General features: G+C 35.5%; 1 protein-coding gene across 3 annotated transcripts in view; it reads left to right on the top strand.

Moving 5' to 3' along the window:
- LOC149778329 (uncharacterized) overlaps positions 1–17,836 on the top strand; it is a 58,824-nt gene that overhangs the window by 35,136 nt on the left and 5,852 nt on the right. For 2 of the 3 annotated variants that reach the window (XM_089939135.1, XM_089939134.1), the window contains 8 exons: positions 2,747–2,889; positions 3,400–3,576; positions 4,443–4,693; positions 5,616–5,792; positions 10,946–11,061; positions 13,559–13,613; positions 14,850–15,080; positions 15,991–16,120. In XM_089939135.1, the coding sequence (XP_089795261.1) occupies positions 2,747–2,889; positions 3,400–3,576; positions 4,443–4,693; positions 5,616–5,792; positions 10,946–11,061; positions 13,559–13,613; positions 14,850–15,080; positions 15,991–16,120 (1,280 nt within the window). Of the gene's footprint in view, positions 1–2,746; positions 2,890–3,399; positions 3,577–4,442; positions 4,694–5,615; positions 5,793–10,945; positions 11,062–13,558; positions 13,614–14,849; positions 15,127–15,990; positions 16,122–17,836 lie in introns of those variants that run through there. The other variant, XM_089939136.1, reaches the window with a different exon arrangement.

Here is a 17,836-nt window from a genome sequence, read left to right as displayed (position 1 = left end):
GGAACGTAATGGCCCAACTGTACAACGGTAGATGTACTAGACCTCTTTTCTCTAGCAGCGAATTTTCTTCAAACTTTTCCTGCTGTTAGAATGGGGTCCTATTTATATACTTTATGAGAGGCGATGAAATCAGAATCCTCTAAGTAAGGGGTCAATTAGTACAAACTATTGATACAATCCATTAATAATTTAGTGTTTTTCATACCCGGTACACATCTGGCGTCTCTTATTACCCTGTTTCCTCTCGACGAAATTCGTCATAACTTCTTTCGTGGATGGATTCAATCCTACTAAAGATAAAATGTCAACAACGGCCTATACAAAACTCTAGAAAGAAGGGACTCAATGGCCCAAATATATACCTAAAATAAAATTATCATACGGAATGTGTTGTACCCGACCGCCTTTATGTGGTCGCGACTTTCTCGAAATCGACTCAACGTGTTGATTTCTTTTTTTAAATTTTAATTTTAGCACGGGTGCCTAACCAGGTGCTGTCCAAAAGACGTTGAAATCAAAATCCTCTAATAAGAAGTTCAGTTAGTACAAACTCTTGATTCAGTCTACTAATCTATACGTGTTTTTCATAACTGGTACCCATCGGACTCACCTTATATCGCGTTTTGCTATCGACGAAATTCGTAAGGACTTCGTTCGAGAGTTGACTCTATCTCCTAGAGATAAAATATCAAAGAAGGTTCCATATCAAAAATGTTTAAAGATATAATGTTCTCACGGCATGTGTCTTACTCAGCCTTCATCTAGCAGTAGATTTCTCGAAATCGCCTCAACGAATTTTTTAAAAAAAGGTTTTCTACTGTTAGACCGTGTACCTATTTAGATAATATGCAAGAGACGTTGAAATCAAAATCCTCTTAGCAGGTGTTCATTTAGTACAAACTATCGATACAGTATATTAATATTTGCGTATTGTTGTCTTTGTCGTGTTTTTTCCGGGGTGGGGGTGAGGTAATACCAGGTACCCATAGGGCGTCCCTTATTATGCTGTTTCCTCTCGACGAAATTCGTCAGGACATTTTTCGTGGCTGGACCTCTATCCCCTAGAGATAAAATGTCAAAGAAGGGTCTATGTTATAATCTTACGGTATGTGTCGTACGAGACCTCCGTCATCTAGCTGATTTCTCGAAATCGGCTCAACGAAATTTCTCAAGACTTCTTTCGTTACTACACTATCCTCTAGAAATAACATCTCAAGAAGGGTCCTTGTCAAATCTCTTTAAAGATGATACTTAACGACCAAACTCTATAAGTAAGATATAATCTTCTTGCGTCATGTGCTTTACCCGCCCTTCACTCCCCTTTATAACACCAATTTCTGGAGATTGGTTACAAGTATGCTAAGTTCCCCAGTTCCAAGGACTTCAAGACAATATTCAAATCAACTGAAGGCTTCTTAAACTCGTAAATACTGCACATAATTCTCCTTTAAGGACATGACGACCACACAAGAGAAATCTCCAATTTCTTACTTGTATGGTTTTTTGTGGTTTTACTTTTACTTGAGTCATTAGTAAGCGTTTCGAACCCTAATACTATTACTTAACGCCATGCATCACAAGACACGACCCAAATGCCTAACACAACTAATTAATCCTATATCAAATTACAAAACACGTATTCCTGTCTATATCCTAAACCATTCCTACATATAGTCCGTGATCTGTCTATGTTCAGCTTTATATAGTACTCGTATTTCTCCAATCATGTTACAACTACACCAATGCATGCTCTAAAAAGCTTTCATTTACATTAACTAAGTGGTAACCAATTACACACTGAATTGGGAATAATAATAAATAAAAAAAGCTCTGTGTGAATATAGACTAAGTATTCAAACGTATGTGAAAATATTTGAATCAGGAATTGAATCGTGAATAAGGAATAAGGAATAAGTAACCAACTTGATTTCGCTAATAAATTGATAGGGCTAAAATTGTTACGAAAAAAGAAAAGATATTACCAAGGTGATACAATGGAGTTTCTATCGGATATATATATATATATATATATATATATATATATATATATATATATATATATATATATATATAACGCAGCTGATCGAGGGGAAAAATATGTATATGTTGTAAATGTTGAAACTATTTGACGCGTTTAAGACGTCACAGGTGTACATATGTAAAGCGTACAATGTTAGATTATATACACAACATAACAAAATGTACCAATGTTTGATTCAGTTAACCACAAATTCATTGTCTGCATTTGAGGTACATTACAGCCAAAACGTTTCTCTTATATCTTGTATGACGAAATGGCCGCTATTATATATGTATAATACGGGGAAGAGATGAGTCAAGAAAGGTTTCACTAGTAACAGTGTGTAGAAAACTTAATAATATAAACCTTTCTGTAGCGTAATAATGTTACTGATTAGAGGCCGACCTTATCGCACGGCCGTCTTCAGAGGAATGACGTCACGTAACTCCAGTCCAGAAGTCACAAGGTCTAACGCTAAGGAGTCATAACCTGTTATGCTACAGAAAGGTACCTGTTCGTAGTTCCACTGACTGCAGATGGCTGATGCAGGTCTCATTATTCATTCTAGAGTGTGAGGACATATTTAATAAATCATACGCTACATGACTCTCTTTCTCTTTCTCTCTCTCTCTCTCTCTCTCTCTCTCTCTCAGAAATACACGCATGCACTCACTTGACCATAAAATATCACTGACTAATTGTTAATTCGTACATATTTGATTCTAGTTGATGGGGGAATACAAAACCTCGGTGGTTGCCCAACAGTCTCCTCAGGACATGCCTGCACTGGCCTATATAGACATCATGCCCCGATGTATTAACCCGGGAAATATCCCTAAGGGAATAGCTCCGACTTTCGACACATTCAGGTTTGTTGTCAATATATAGAATTACATGCAAATTTTTATTACAAATTAAAAGCACACTCGATAGGTAATAAATCCCAAATGTTTCCCCGGAAACACAAATCTTTAAATTTAGCCCGTTCGAATGGCGGTGCGTAATGTTAAAAGTACGTCTCTTGGCCGTTTACGATTAATAAGTTGAGGTCATTGTACTTGATTATCCATGACACAATGGCTAACGTAACGTATAAAATGAAGTAAAATAAAGTACTTGAAGCGATAAATATCGGTATCTAATATTTATGCTAATATTATAGCGCCTTTTAAAATAAAGGTGAATTGGCGATATTATATATTAACATTTGCAAAACCCATAAATATTTTAATGGAGTGACAATCACAACTAACCATGATACCATTTTAGCACGAATACGTCTAAAATGTCACCATTTGCAAAGCATTTTTGCTTCCTTGCTCTTATCTATTTGATCAAATGTTTACTACTGCCTTTAAATTTATATATGTATTTGATAGTGCAATGATTGAAGGAGCAAACGTTTGGCTAATGAACAACAAAAGCATGTGTGTATGGAAATGCGAGACAATTCAGAGAAAGATAAAGAAGGAGGCCTATGGTCTTAGCTATAATTTTGAATCCATGCTTGACCACCAGCCTGCTTTCGGAACCGACTATCATGTGCTCGGTATTAGGTTTGTACCCTTTTGCTTTGCACTTTTAGCCCACCCGTTATAGCGGATGGTTGTTAGTTTACAATTTTTTACACTCGCGCACGTGTGTGTGTTTGTGTTCATGCATGCAAATGCAAACTATATATAAGTAAGTCAAGTTAAAATGTGCATGCCGTTATATTTGCATTCTTCTGTTTTCGCGTGCATATGTGTTCGTGTATTGCTACCTAAAAATATATATATAATTCAAGAACAGTTTGATGGAATAAAAATAATGTTGGGGTAGTATTGAAAGTATTGCAAGAAATAAGTATGTAGTTTGTTGGTTGGCTTCTGCAACTTTAATATATATATATATATATATATATATATATATATATATATATATATATATATATATATATATATATATAAAGTGCGTGTGAGCGTATGCATGTGTACATTAGTTTTTTTTCTGTCTCTCTCTTTCCAACCAAGAACGGCGACAAGGAGTCTAGATTGATAGGAAGGTTTCTATGTAAAACAATATCTAAATTATATAAAGTCTGTCATAAAAAGTAGTGTCGAGGTTACTAGTTTTACTGTTTGTCAAACCTATACCAATTGCGATTGATACTAACGACCTGTTACAAAACTAATTTCCTTTAGGACTGTGATATGATAACAGTGTTCTATTGAAAATTTTATCTCTAAATCCGTTTTACTCTTGAAAATATTTTTTAAAGAAATATATAATATCTTGATCCCATTTGAACTGTTCGGTTTCGTTTTCATGGATGGTTTTAAAAATCCATTATATAAGTTTGCATTTGTTATGGGAACACTTATCAAACCCGAAATGCTTCTTGTATTGTTCATATTAGACAAAAATGTGTATTTGCAAACAGAATGTGGCTGACAAAGAAACCTGATCCGGACTCTCCGCCTCAGCAGCTGGGTATATTAAATGCAGTTCCTGACAAAGAGAGTATACAGCTTCCTGCAAACCTAGTAGGCTACGGACAGTATGGAGTCTACCAATGCCGCGGAATGTTCATACATCCCATGCAGATGGCCATGGGCCTCGACTTCACCTTTGCAGGAATAAAAGAAACTATCGAGAAACTGAACCACAGATTGGATCAAGTTCCTGTTCCAGGTTGGTTTGAAGTAAATTGTAGATTGATGACTGGCACACGAGCGGATTGTTGAATAAATAGATCTAATGAGTAAGTGACTGACTGCCTCGTCGCATTTCAGAGAAATACTGGAGTACATAAAGTTTAGAAACTGCATCTACTTAAAAACATGAAAATTTAACAAACATCGGCTAGTGAGGACTACGAATGATGATGTGGGCTGGAGGTGAACAAAGGTAGAGGACGCAGCGAATGAATGAGTACGTATATATATATATATATATATATATATATATATATATATATATATATGTGTGTGTGTGTGTGTGTGTGTGTGTGTGTGTGTGTGTGTGTGTGTGTGTGTGTGTAACGTAGCAGTCGGTTTATCGTATGACGAAAATACTGACATTACTAGACAAATCAAATGAGTTCTGTAGTGACTTTTTGGGTCCTATTTTTCAATGAATATCGCAGCTACGAGATTTGTATTGAAAACTGACATAGCTCAGTATCCACTGACATACAGACCTGAAATTTGGAACACAAACATAAAACTGAATTTTCTGAAACGTTCATTTTGAGCATGAAGTCGACTAATGAAGGTTCGTACAGGTATTTACTGGCAAAAATGAGTGTCAGCCGTCTATGTTTGACACTTGCTTGCTCTGTGAGAAGAAGATGCCGACCACAGTGGGTTGATAGGTAAGTGCACTACATTGCTTTCTCATGTCGCACCACCTAAGACTTCAACGGAGCGTCCGTCCTTCCACATACCACTTGTCACAACTTTACATTCTTAACAAGTTTGAACTCAGTGACTTTAAAATTGTCGCACCGTACCTGATATTGTTGTTTCTCTCTCTCTCTCTCTCTCTCTCTCTCTCTCTCTCTCTCTCTATATATATATATATATATATATATATATATATATATACATTACAGGCATCATTTTGAACGTTGAAACTGCCACTATACCGGCGTTTGAGGCATTCAGAACCGGAAACAAGACAATTAACCCAGAGGACACACTAGTACGGGAAAACAAAGAAAAGTTCACTCGGTACACTCAAGTTATTAGAGTTTATTATGTACAGGGAAAATCGGCAAAGGAACATATAGGTAGGTGCATTGCGTACAACCTTTGTTCGTTACGCATGTTTTTGATTAAAAGATATTGAAAGCTAGAATAAAATATAAGGCGCGCCATCGCATTGTGTATACATTTTACAGAATTCTAACGTTACTGCATTTTATATTTTATCTCATTATACTTCATATTTACGCTTATTTGAAAGGGTTAACCTTCCTCAAGGGTTGTGCAATGGCTTTTTTTGTCTTGTGTTTCACTTGACAGCTAGTTGGTACCGTATAGTCACTACTGTGATGAGGTGACGTAGAGCGTTACTATATACACACTAACCTAGTCCAAATTTTCTTTTGACACTTATTATCGCGTGTTAGATATCTGAACATACATGTCCGAGTGATATGTTTGAATCCATACACCATTGAAAACTTGGAATTCACCTAAATCTCACAGTAGTAGCATACGGTAATCACTTTGTACAGGGCATAGCAAACGTATTCGACTTAGCATCGAACCCTACGTAACTAAAATTGAAATTCGAATAAAGTCTTTGATTTCTAATAACTGAAGATAAATGTGCAACTTTAAAAGCCGACAAACTAGACCCCGTACTTCGCTGTCTGACATTGCTTGGAAATATGACCCGAAACCATGTGGCCCACATTTTCAGTGACGTAAGAGGTCAAAGGATAACGTGATACAAAGAAGGTATATATTGAAAATTCTGACTTTAATTCACTTGCGTTCGAATACGTAGATCGCACGACTTGGCAATCATATGACTAAGCACTGCTGTATCCCATTATAGATTCGTTGTATATACTGGAAAGATATATTAAAGCATAATTATGTTTGAATTGTTGTGCCCGGAATGATAAAAATTCAACATCTAGTCGAGGCAGGTATGATTTCATACTGCTATGTCCAACATATGACATACCTGGTGGTTTAAGCCAATTCCGTGTTTTTCAGAGGCAATGCGTTCGGACCTCCAACATCTACATATTATTTATTTCATATTTGTCTTTGTCTTCAAGATATTTTAAGATTGGCAGTGGATAAAAGGGGGGGGGGGGGAGCGTCGACGGACTAGGTTCGTATGTAACCTGAAAATTATTCCCAAGTAGTCGTGAATAAAATGTAAAACTGAGTTTACAAGGACCTCGAAAACTTTCACTTACATAGCAATAGATCATTGCTCCGCATCAAGGTGCGGCGAAAAGCAATTTAGGAAGGTATTTCAACAATCTTTATGTCGATGTGTTTAATTGCAAATAATAGAGCACACATAATTGGCATAAGTGGCCAAATGACACACAGCTGCAAAAATAATTTACTCTCTCATATCGGGGTTTTCTTTACAGAATTTTCAATTGGCTTAGAAGGTGTCGATTACAGACCGGTTCAGAACTAATTCGTTACATGTGTACGCTTTATATACGTTCCTATGAGAGACTGCATATTTATATCTTAATGTATATCGTAACGCTTTTAAGCATCTCAGCACAATAATGGTTGTATGGTAAATGTGACTAAAAGATTTGAGCTAAAACACTATGAAGATTGATTGATTGATGGATTGATTGATTTTTTTTATTGATTTATTTATTGATTGGCTATTTTTACGGCGCATCAGCGCTGTTAGGCTATGTAGTGCCATGCAAAACGTAATATGTAGGATTAATTAAAAGTGAAAAAAGTTTTCTTATCGACCACCGACAAAAAAATCAAGCAGTTAATAGCAAAACAATAAGATGGTAAAGGTAATATATAAAACTTCCCAATCAACAGGTAATGTAAACGGTTATGTTAATGAAGACTTATATGAAAAGGTATTGAATATACAGGACGGTATATACATTACATAAAAATACTCCATGTGATGGCATAAAAGTTAGAGTTTAGAGTAAATGTTCACTGCTTTCAGAAATTTTATAATACAAGTGATGTTTATTGTATCAAATAGTTTCTTCATGTTATGCACATTGTAATACTGATCGCGCGTAGGTTGTAGGTCAAAACACTCTATCAAAAAGTATTTAACAGTGAATGGTTTATTGCAAGAAACGCACCCTGATTGGTCTTCGCCCCTTAGCATGTGGGAGTGGGTTATATAAGTATGACCAATTCGAATTCTTGCAATGAATACCTCCTCCCTACAGATGGTTCTGTGGGATGGAATCCATTCTCATAGGGCTGGGCTGATTGCATGAAGTCTGTTATTTATGCCATCATTCCATGATGCCTGCCATTTCTGACGTAAAGACTTTTTGATACTAGGTTTAAAATCGGTAGACGGTATTTAAAATCAGACGGTTCTAGAGATAGGGCCATTTTAGCAGCTCGATTTGCTTTATTATTACCTTCAAAACCAACATGGCAGGGTAACCAACATTATAATATATTTTGGGAGGTACTCAGCTCAGTATATTTGATAATGTTTTTATTTCTTCAGTTTTCTATTGTGGAGTCACTGAGTACTGATAGTGAGTCGGATAAGGTAATGCTGTTTAAAATATGTTTGTTTTAGATATATGGAAGAGCAAGGTCTATTGATCTGATTTCGGCTGAACAAATCGATGCACCATTTGCAAACTTATGTTTTCCACTAACGATGGCTGCAGTAGCTTTTTCCTTATCATTTTATGCATTATCATAAATTTTTGTGTAGTTTATAAATTCGGTGAGGAGTTCATGATAAGAGTTTTGGAAGATGGAAGGGTTTGTCTCAGATTTTGTTCCACCGTGTAGAGTAAAAAAAAGCACTTTTGGTTGCTTACGTAGCCAGGGAATTGTTTCGGATAATAATGTTTTTTGAATTTTAGAAAGATCAATTTTTATACTGTCAAGGCTGTATGATATTCTAATGCCAAAGGAAGGTATGGCGTTTGATTTAATTTAGTACAAGGTTTTGTACTTGGGTTGAAATCAGTCGAAAAAGCAGGGGTCAGAGGGTTTGATTTTAATGTGAGAGCATAGTTTATGGAAAGCATTTTTCTACTATGTAATAAAGGCGGTTCGTTCGCTTTGATTTGATGTTATATAGACACACGACGTGTCTAGAAATGAAATTGTCTACCTTTTAGCCCTTGTCGCTTATGTAGTTTGATCCCCATAAAATGTTATGGGCATTAAAATCCCCAAGTAGAACAAATGGTGCGGGTAGCTGTTGAACAAGGTTGCCTAAGTCATTCGGAAGTTGGTTGGTGTTTGGTGGTTTATAAATTGGACAAAAGGATATCGCTCGAAATAATTTGACGCTTACATCAATGGCCTGTAAATATGTGTTTAAGGGATAAAGAGCCCTGTTCTTTACAACAAGGAAACTCCTCATGAGGCCCTGTCAATAAGTTTGGAGTAGGTGTTAAAAAGGAATAGTTTTTAAGTGTGATGTTGAATGTGTATTTTAAAAATGTTTCCTAAAGGCATTGTACTGCAAGATCATGTTCGTTTAAAGCAGAATAATGTCATTGCAATTGGTTTTAAGTCCTCTGCAATTCATTTGTATGATGGTGTTCTTCATTAAAGATCTTTTTAAATCGGAGCGGATGTAACTAGGTTAGAACTTTTGCGGCAAAATATATGGGTTTATTTCTCTGAAGGAAGAACGGGACTTAATATTTAGTTGTAGGTCTGAAGCCACTTGAGTACATGGAACAGTTTCTTCTGCATCCATATCATCTCAATATCTACTCCAAAGCTATAAAAAGTTCAAAACACAGCTGCTCGGATCATACTTAGAGTACCACGATCAGAGCACACCTCCCCGCTGCTCTGTACCCTACACTGGCTATCCATTCGATCCAGAATCAAACACAAAATGTGTTCTCTGTGCTAGTTTCCACTGACGGACTCTAGTCCAACATACCTATCCGACCTCACTGATGTGTATACACCAGCAAGATACTTACGCTTCTCTTCTGACAATCGTATACTCATTATTCCCACTATGAAAACAAAGTCATATGGACAGCGTTCTTTTGCATACAAGGGCCCAGCAACGTGGAATGAACTGCCCACTGAACTTAGACACAAAGACACAGTGATCACATTCAAGAGGGCTCTCAAAACTCACTTATTTCGACTGCAAGAAGAAACTTAAAGACCTAATAATGTTTCCTACCTGAAATATTCTCAGCATGTTTTTTTAATTTTTAATGTTTTTCTAATTTCATGGTGTTTGTTTTTGTAATCGTATTATTATGTTTTTTATCTTATATGTGTTGTCTAATGTTGTAAAGCGCTTAGAGCTTCTAAAGATTAGGCGCTATACAAAGTCCTCATTATTATTATTATTATTATTATCATTATTATCTTCAATGTTTCCAAATATGTTCCGCAGCTTTATGTTTGCGACCATTTTTACTGTTTGGTGATTTTGGTTGTGGAGTATTGCTGAATGTTATTTGGGTCGATATTGAGTTTTGACAGAGGTTTATAGTGAGAGATATGAAGATTATATCTTTCCAAATAAGTGCAAATGTAAAGTATAAGAAGACAAAATATAAACTGTAAACTTTGGTAGAATGTATCTTAAACAAAAGGTACAGGTAATACAGATATAATGAAAATTTGTTATCATGTTTAGTACTTAGTCATGCCGATGGCATCGACATGTTTCTGTCTTACAAGATGTAAGTCGACACGCTCGACCAAAATGTGTTCCATGTTTATGCAGGCATACACATTTGTGAGTCCATTTGTAGCGATAACCAAGGTTATGTTCAGAAATATTTAAAACGTCTTTTACAGTATGATTCTTAGTTTAAATTCACATTGTGTGCATTGACAGTAGGTTTTAATCGTTCCGCATTAGGCATGTAAGATTCGTTTGAATTGGATATGCATATTTGTGCAACAAACGTGTATGGGAGTGAAGATGATATATATTTGTCGAGACTGTTGATACAAATGAATCATTTAAATCTACCTATTGTCACTTCATCAAAAGTAAGCCACTTTTGCCTCCTTTTGACAACAGTAAATGGTCTTAATAAGGCACAACCCCACAAATTCCAACAATTACAAAAATATTCCATTCGTTAATAAATTACCTGACCCCCTTCCTCTGATACTTAACTATTTTAACTGTTTATTTATTTCCTATCCAAACAATGAATTAAATATAAATACATCAGAGCCCCCAAGCTTTGTGGAAAGTTAGTTGTTGTGCATCTATTTTCAGGCATGCAGGAGTTTGTACCAGAAATGAATGAGGCACCGGATATGATGAAACCTGCAAAATTCAGCAGCACGACGGAAACACTGATACAGATCGCATCCTGGCTCCAGCATCAACAGGTATAGTAAATAATACTGGACCATTGTGCTAGTCCTATTTAAATCGCGTGTTAAGATGTTAGTTCTCATTAGATCACTTATTCTGATGTTGTATATCACATATATTTGATAACGGTTTAGATTCATTTATGTTAGTCAAAACAATGAGCTAGCACTAAAATGAAATACCGCAAGAAAAAAGTCCAGTGTGGGCAAGGCAGACATCAAATGTGAAATATAGTGCCATTAAATTGTGACCAGAAATCGATTCAAGAGATGCAGAATTTTAACAATATCAGTTTACATGACGGGCCAATACACATCCGCGTTACTCTTGGTCATCCAAAGGATTTATTTAAGGTTTGCCCATTGTCCCTTGCCTGAACCAATCAGAAATCAATTTTATCTCATTAAAACAGATAGTTGATTCTGTTGGAATACCCACAGCTCCTCTAGACTCATTGATCATTGTAATCCTGAAAGAGAACTGATGTTTGTTTCTTGTGGAATCCGTGTCATGAAAAACAATGTAACATTGTTTAAAAAATGAATTAAACAATAACGCTTTTAAAATTGGAAAGACCTGATTTGAACAAGGTCTAAATACATCTAATGTTTTCACCTAGAAGTAACTGGGATTTGATACGTATGATTAGTTATGGAAAGGCCAACACTCCAAAACTATTTAGACATGAATTGATTATGAAAGAACAGCTCCATAGGTGGAATGAATATCTGTGCGATATATATATATATATATATATATATATATATATATATATATATATATATATATATATTGTTTCAGATGATTAATGTCATTACTTGGTGAACATGTTTCTACATCAAAAGCTTTATCACTGTTTATACATGTTATTGTGTAAAACGTTCCATCTCATATCACATATAATTCAAGATCCTTATATATGTTATTGTGTAAAACGTTCCATCTCATATCACATATAATTCAAGATCCTTATATATGTTGTAGATATTTGAGACAAACTCAGTAACACGAAAGCAACGGCCTAGATGACATCTCACCAAAAATACATATCTATAAACGTCACGTTTCAAAAGTAACATGTTTTGAGTTACTTTCCGCATTTACTTGAGCAGCCGTTTAGATACTAAGATCTCAGTAACACTTAAACGTTTCACAAGGTTTAAGTACGTTTAGTTTTATTATTGATGAAATTGGCATTTACACTTTCTTCATTGATAGGTTATATAAATAATGGATTCATCTATTCGAAATAATCTTGTAATGAATCTTACTTTGACACAGTATAAAACCATTGGCAATTACCCAGTTTTGAAACTTTGTTGAAATTGTCTTTCAATTGTTTGGATTAATAACATGTTAGAAAATCATGGATATATAGGAAACAATCCATACGTGGAGCAAAACACATTGTGATATTCTTAATTTTTATATTAAAAGCATAGCAGATAGAATACTACCCAGAGGTACATTCAGCTCTTCTTATTACATAGAGAGGGCCGAGCTTACACTATTTTGAGTCCATACCTGAAAGAAAGTTCGATATAAAAGAAAGTTCGATATAAAAGTGGGCAGAAGCACCTTACGACCTGGATTTTGCAGGTCATTTACTATTCTGTACTTCCTTATTGTATCATATGCCTTTTCCAAGTCGATGAAAACAGCTGCTAAATGTTTATTGCTGATAAAACCATCACAAATGAGCGTTGCAAGTCTACCTAGATGATCTTTGGTACTACGGCCGTACCGGCAACCGCTTTCGAAAAGGGATGCTATATTGTTAGACTTCAAATACCAAAACACGCCTTGCATTGATCATTCAGGAAGTCGTTTTAGAGAAACATCTCGTCAAAGAAATGGGACGGTAGTTGATAGGATCTGTAGGATATATGCAATCCTTGCCTGCTTTTGCATCATATACTGCACACACACAATCATGCTGAAATATTGCTGTGGAAAACATACGTTTAGAAGTTATAGTCTAAACCCTTGTTTAAGAAGCTATAGTTTAAATCAATCCCCTTTGACTGAATGAAATTATAGACAGGGGTTGAGTGTATGTGTGTTTGCATGATTTGGATTTTTAACGTAGCTTTAACAATTTTCCAGTCGTATCGCCACGATGCCTACAATGTGGCACTTTATAGTGATATCTGGCAATGGAGCATTATGCCGCAGACATGTAGCATGATGTGCCACCCGGTCACATTATCATGACACCAGGCCGACCAGTTCTTACACTAACCTCTTAATGCTGAGAGCCTAGCGAGACAACTGTTAGTACTATTTTTGCACGTCTTTAATATGACTCGTCCGGGTTCAAACCCGCTACCACCGGAGCGGTAAATGGGTTGAGAAACCTCCCATAAAGTGGAAAGTGCATTATAAGATGCATACATTTTTTCATTTTGTTTTTGTTTTAAACAGGGTTATTCAATATAAAAAGATATACATATGCTTCGTCTTGTTTGTCCTGTTTTTGAATAAGCCATTCAGGATATACGTTCCTTTCAGGGTATACGAGTTGTCAATATACAGCAGTTTGATGTCAAAGTGGAAGCACATAACAGTAAGCTATGTTTAAACTAAACTCCTATATTAAATGTATGTATAATTGCAGGGTTTAATTGCACGTCATTCTGCTTATACAGTGCCCGCTAAATCTTAAGAACTAAAATATTAAGTAAACAATCCCTAAAACGTACGTAAAATAAACCCTTCAAATAAGCGTAAACTTATACTCTAGATATGAGAACCAAAGATATATGAAATAAAAGAAAATTGTAAAACGCAAGAACCTTAAGATATCAGTTCCAAACGAATCATATATTTTTTGTTGTTGAAAACTTCTGACATTTCTTTGGGGGTATATTATTAAAAAAACATCTTAAATGAATTCGCAAAACAATTTATATCACCTGATGGAATTCGAAACACATCATAACATGTTCCACTGTCAGTAGCCATTGCCAATGTGTTCATTTCGGTCGGTGTTTACCATTAAGGAGATATGGGCGAGTCAGGTAGCTGTCAGGCACTGTACTACCTCATCGCTGCAGTTTGTTCTATCCCAGGGATGACATTCTCCAACTATGTGTTTGATGTTCTGAAAATTGTCGACTTTCTTATTTTTTATTATTTTGTCGAGTATATATAGAACGCTCCGATCTAGATAACAATTTAAGTCAACATACGGAATTGGGAACGTGCAGAGTAGCTTTGGTTGCTTCTCTTCTCTTTCATTACTCTTTACAGCTTTTTGAATAGGCTGCTATTAGTTGAAAATAATTTATTCAAAATTATATTACCAAACTGCGTTTATGTAAGGTATGCAATTTACGGATTGTCACATTAAAGGTTTTGCAATACTTTCATCGTGGAAATGTAATCAGTAAACATCAAAATACCGTAAGTTCATTTTATTTCAAAACAGTTTTTATATGCAGTTTTTATATGCAAACAACCCGAGCATGGTTCTAATTTTATATGCAAAAAACCCGCGCATGGTTCTAATTTCAGCGCTAGAGATGGAGGCTTATGTGGTAACTGGCTCAAGAGAGTGCCGCAAGATGTTGAATCTTGTTTGCACCTTTTGAGCCTATTTTATATATGCCATTACTAAGAATCGTGTGAGACTATCGGAGAATAGTTTTAATTAACATTAATTTGATGAAGTTATAACACTATCTAGCAACGTTCTAAAACATGCAAAAGTCAGATCTGAATTATGTGCAGTTATCGTTAAATGCAAATAAATATACTTCTATTATAGTCTAGTGACATTATCAGTATTTTCATTCCCCAGGTGAGGTCAACATAACATCCAATTCTACAGATGATTTCGAAAGCTCCTTGGAATATAAACGAATGCTCAAAACTTTCAGAGTGTTTTTCACCAAATCTGATGTCTCGCCCGCGCCTGCGCCCCCGCCTTTCCTGACGTCGCGACTATTTGTGCCCATAAGAACCAGTCTGCGATCGTATGAGACCATGTCTCAGACGATGCACAGGATCGACGCTTGGATGAAATTCACCGGCAAGTTTTCATATCTATCACCATGTCAGTGGAATCCATAATGTTGGTAATACATCACTTGACTAATACAACATCGCTTGACTAATACAACATCACTTGACTAATACAACATAATTTAAATGCAGTAAAGCAAAAACTTATTGTCTCCTCTTGATGATCCAAAAAAGGTGATGAATTCAACCTGGATACAATTCTTCAAAACTTTCAGTTTTGTTTTAGTACTAATATTTATCTTATGGAGCCGATTAATATTATTCGCAAAACTTTCTAAAATTAGGTTTAATAAATTCCACACTGACATAACTTCGGTATTTACGGAAATATGTACGATCGGACATTAATAAATGGAATATTTCATCTAGCGGGAACTGGGCTTTTGCCTGTATGTTTAAACTGTGAATAAACATTTGTAATCTTCAATCATCCATTTTCCTTTCTACACAGCCAGTTCCACGTGAAAAACAGAAAGGAGCGACATTAAGATGTAGCTACTTCGTGATGATTTTGTATCTATCTTCTTTCTTTCACTTACCTAATTGTTGAGCTTACACGAGATGCATATATCATATCAGCACAGATTTCAGAAGTTTGCTTCATTCTTCCTTTAGTATTTCGTTCCTTCCGGGGATGGAAAGTAGGTTCGGGTTAAATCGTGGGTTTTTTTTCTTCATGTTCTGTGTTTGGTCAGATTAAAATATTTGAAAGTGCAATTGTTTTCTCAAGCGTACTTGACACAGAATTGGATAGTTCACAAAGATAAAATGACTATCGATATTCGCTTGTCTTATTTTCGGTATTGTACGTAACGAACATGTAGGATTGCATATAATTTTAAAGAAATGAAAATTACGCTTAAGCATCTTTAACAGATATTTGCGTTATTATTATTATTATTATTATTATTATTTAGGTCTACCAATCTTCAGTGTAGAAACGACGAGGTTGCCGTATGTTGATAATGATACTCAGGGTGTTAATCTTGACAAGTCAGATTATCTGCTTGCAGCAAATTCGGGACGATACTGGGTACAGTGTATCAGGTAAAGTTGAGTGCTGCATATATTTGTCCGTTCCTTTCCAAGTAGTCTGTTTGACAACCGTGTACTGGCCACTATAAAAGCTCTTGCGAGAAGAGGGTACGCATTTTTAGTGCCACGTTAAAAGAAGAACGAAGAACAATATTTCATGCAAAAATTACATAATTATTTATACGAGTATGTGTTTGTCTGTGATTTAGATTTTTAACGTAGCTTTAACAATTGTTCAGTAATATGGATAAGATATCTGCATTCTGGAAGTTTATAGTGATGTCTAGCAATGTTTCCTCATGCCGCAGACATGTAACGTCATATCCCACAAAGTCACGTTATCCTGTCAAAGGCCAACCAGTCCTAACACTAATCTCTTAATGCTGTACGTCAAGCGAGGCAGCTGCTAGCACCATTTTTAGAAGTCTATGATAAGACTCTGCCGGGATTCAAACCCGTGACCTCCTGCAACCTAGGCGGAGGATCTAACTATTAGGCCAACCGGAGCGGTTCAATGATTTATATGAAAATTAGGACAAGTCGGAGACGATAAATGTCACGGTTTTAATAAAAATGACATAATTTTTATCGATTAATTCTCAATTAGTTTCATAGGGGAAAAATCATATGTATTTGGTGAAAACGAAAATAGTCCTGTTTATTTTGAATGTTTTTTCTTAATTCCAGTTTCTGATCACTATAAATTGTGCTTAAAATTATTTGAGTCATTTATATCTTTGATTATCGCAATTAAGTACTTTCATGTGAGCTTTCAAACGTTAGTCTGAACATCCCCTGCTGGATTTATGAAACCAAGGAGACAATCAATTTGGGAAGATATTTAACTATTTTCTTGGGATTTTGATAAAATGGAAGTAAATGTTTACATCATTCAAATAAACTCAAATAGTATGCTATATATAAATATTTTTAAATTCTAAAGTAAGCTTTAAAAATAGAAATGTGTCATTTTCGAATTAATTTTGTTTTAAGATGTTCTTTTAATCAGAACTGACTTAAGATTTTAGTTACAAAGTCTTCCAACATAGTGGTGGCGCTTAATTCGGATATTTGAAACAAAAAGCAGACCTTGATGGCGGCCATATTTCCAGTCATTTTGAGAGAGAGAGAGAGAGAGAGAGAACGATTGCTGCCGGGTGCCGTTAGCTGTTGCTAACAATCTAGTCCTTGAGAATTGTTAATAAATTCTTCAATTATGGAAAACTCGATGCAGTTTTGATTGGATGGTATATTTATATTGCCGAAACAGGAGAATTTAAATCTACCGGGAGGTATTCACGCTGAAGAGAAGCAAATAATTTATTTCTCCAAGGTCTCAAAGTCAAGAAAGCTGGAATAGGTATTGGAGTACTATACTCAGCGGAGATCCTGTATCATAATAATTCATGACCTCGAGGTTGCAATAATCCATTAAACTGGAACAGGTACTGGAGTACTATACTCAACGGAGATCTTGTATCATAACAATTCATGACCTCGAGGTTGCAATAGTCCATTAAACTGGAACAGGTACTGGAGTACTATACTCAACGGAGATCTTGTATTATAATAATTCATGACCTCGAGGTTTCAGTAGTCCATAAAATTGGAACAGGTACTGGAGTAATACCCTCAACGGACTATTTGTCTCAGAAATATTTACCATGCCGAGGTCTCAGAAGTACATAAAACTGGAATAAGTATTGGGCTACTATACTCAATGGAGTA

Source organism: Sinohyriopsis cumingii, chromosome 17, assembly GCF_028554795.1.
Source record: "Sinohyriopsis cumingii isolate HCF-2022 chromosome 17, ASM2855479v2, whole genome shotgun sequence".
Lineage (NCBI taxonomy): Eukaryota > Metazoa > Mollusca > Bivalvia > Unionida > Unionidae > Sinohyriopsis > Sinohyriopsis cumingii.
Note: the sequence above shows the minus strand (reverse complement) of the source record. Positions and strands in the feature narration are given on the sequence as shown.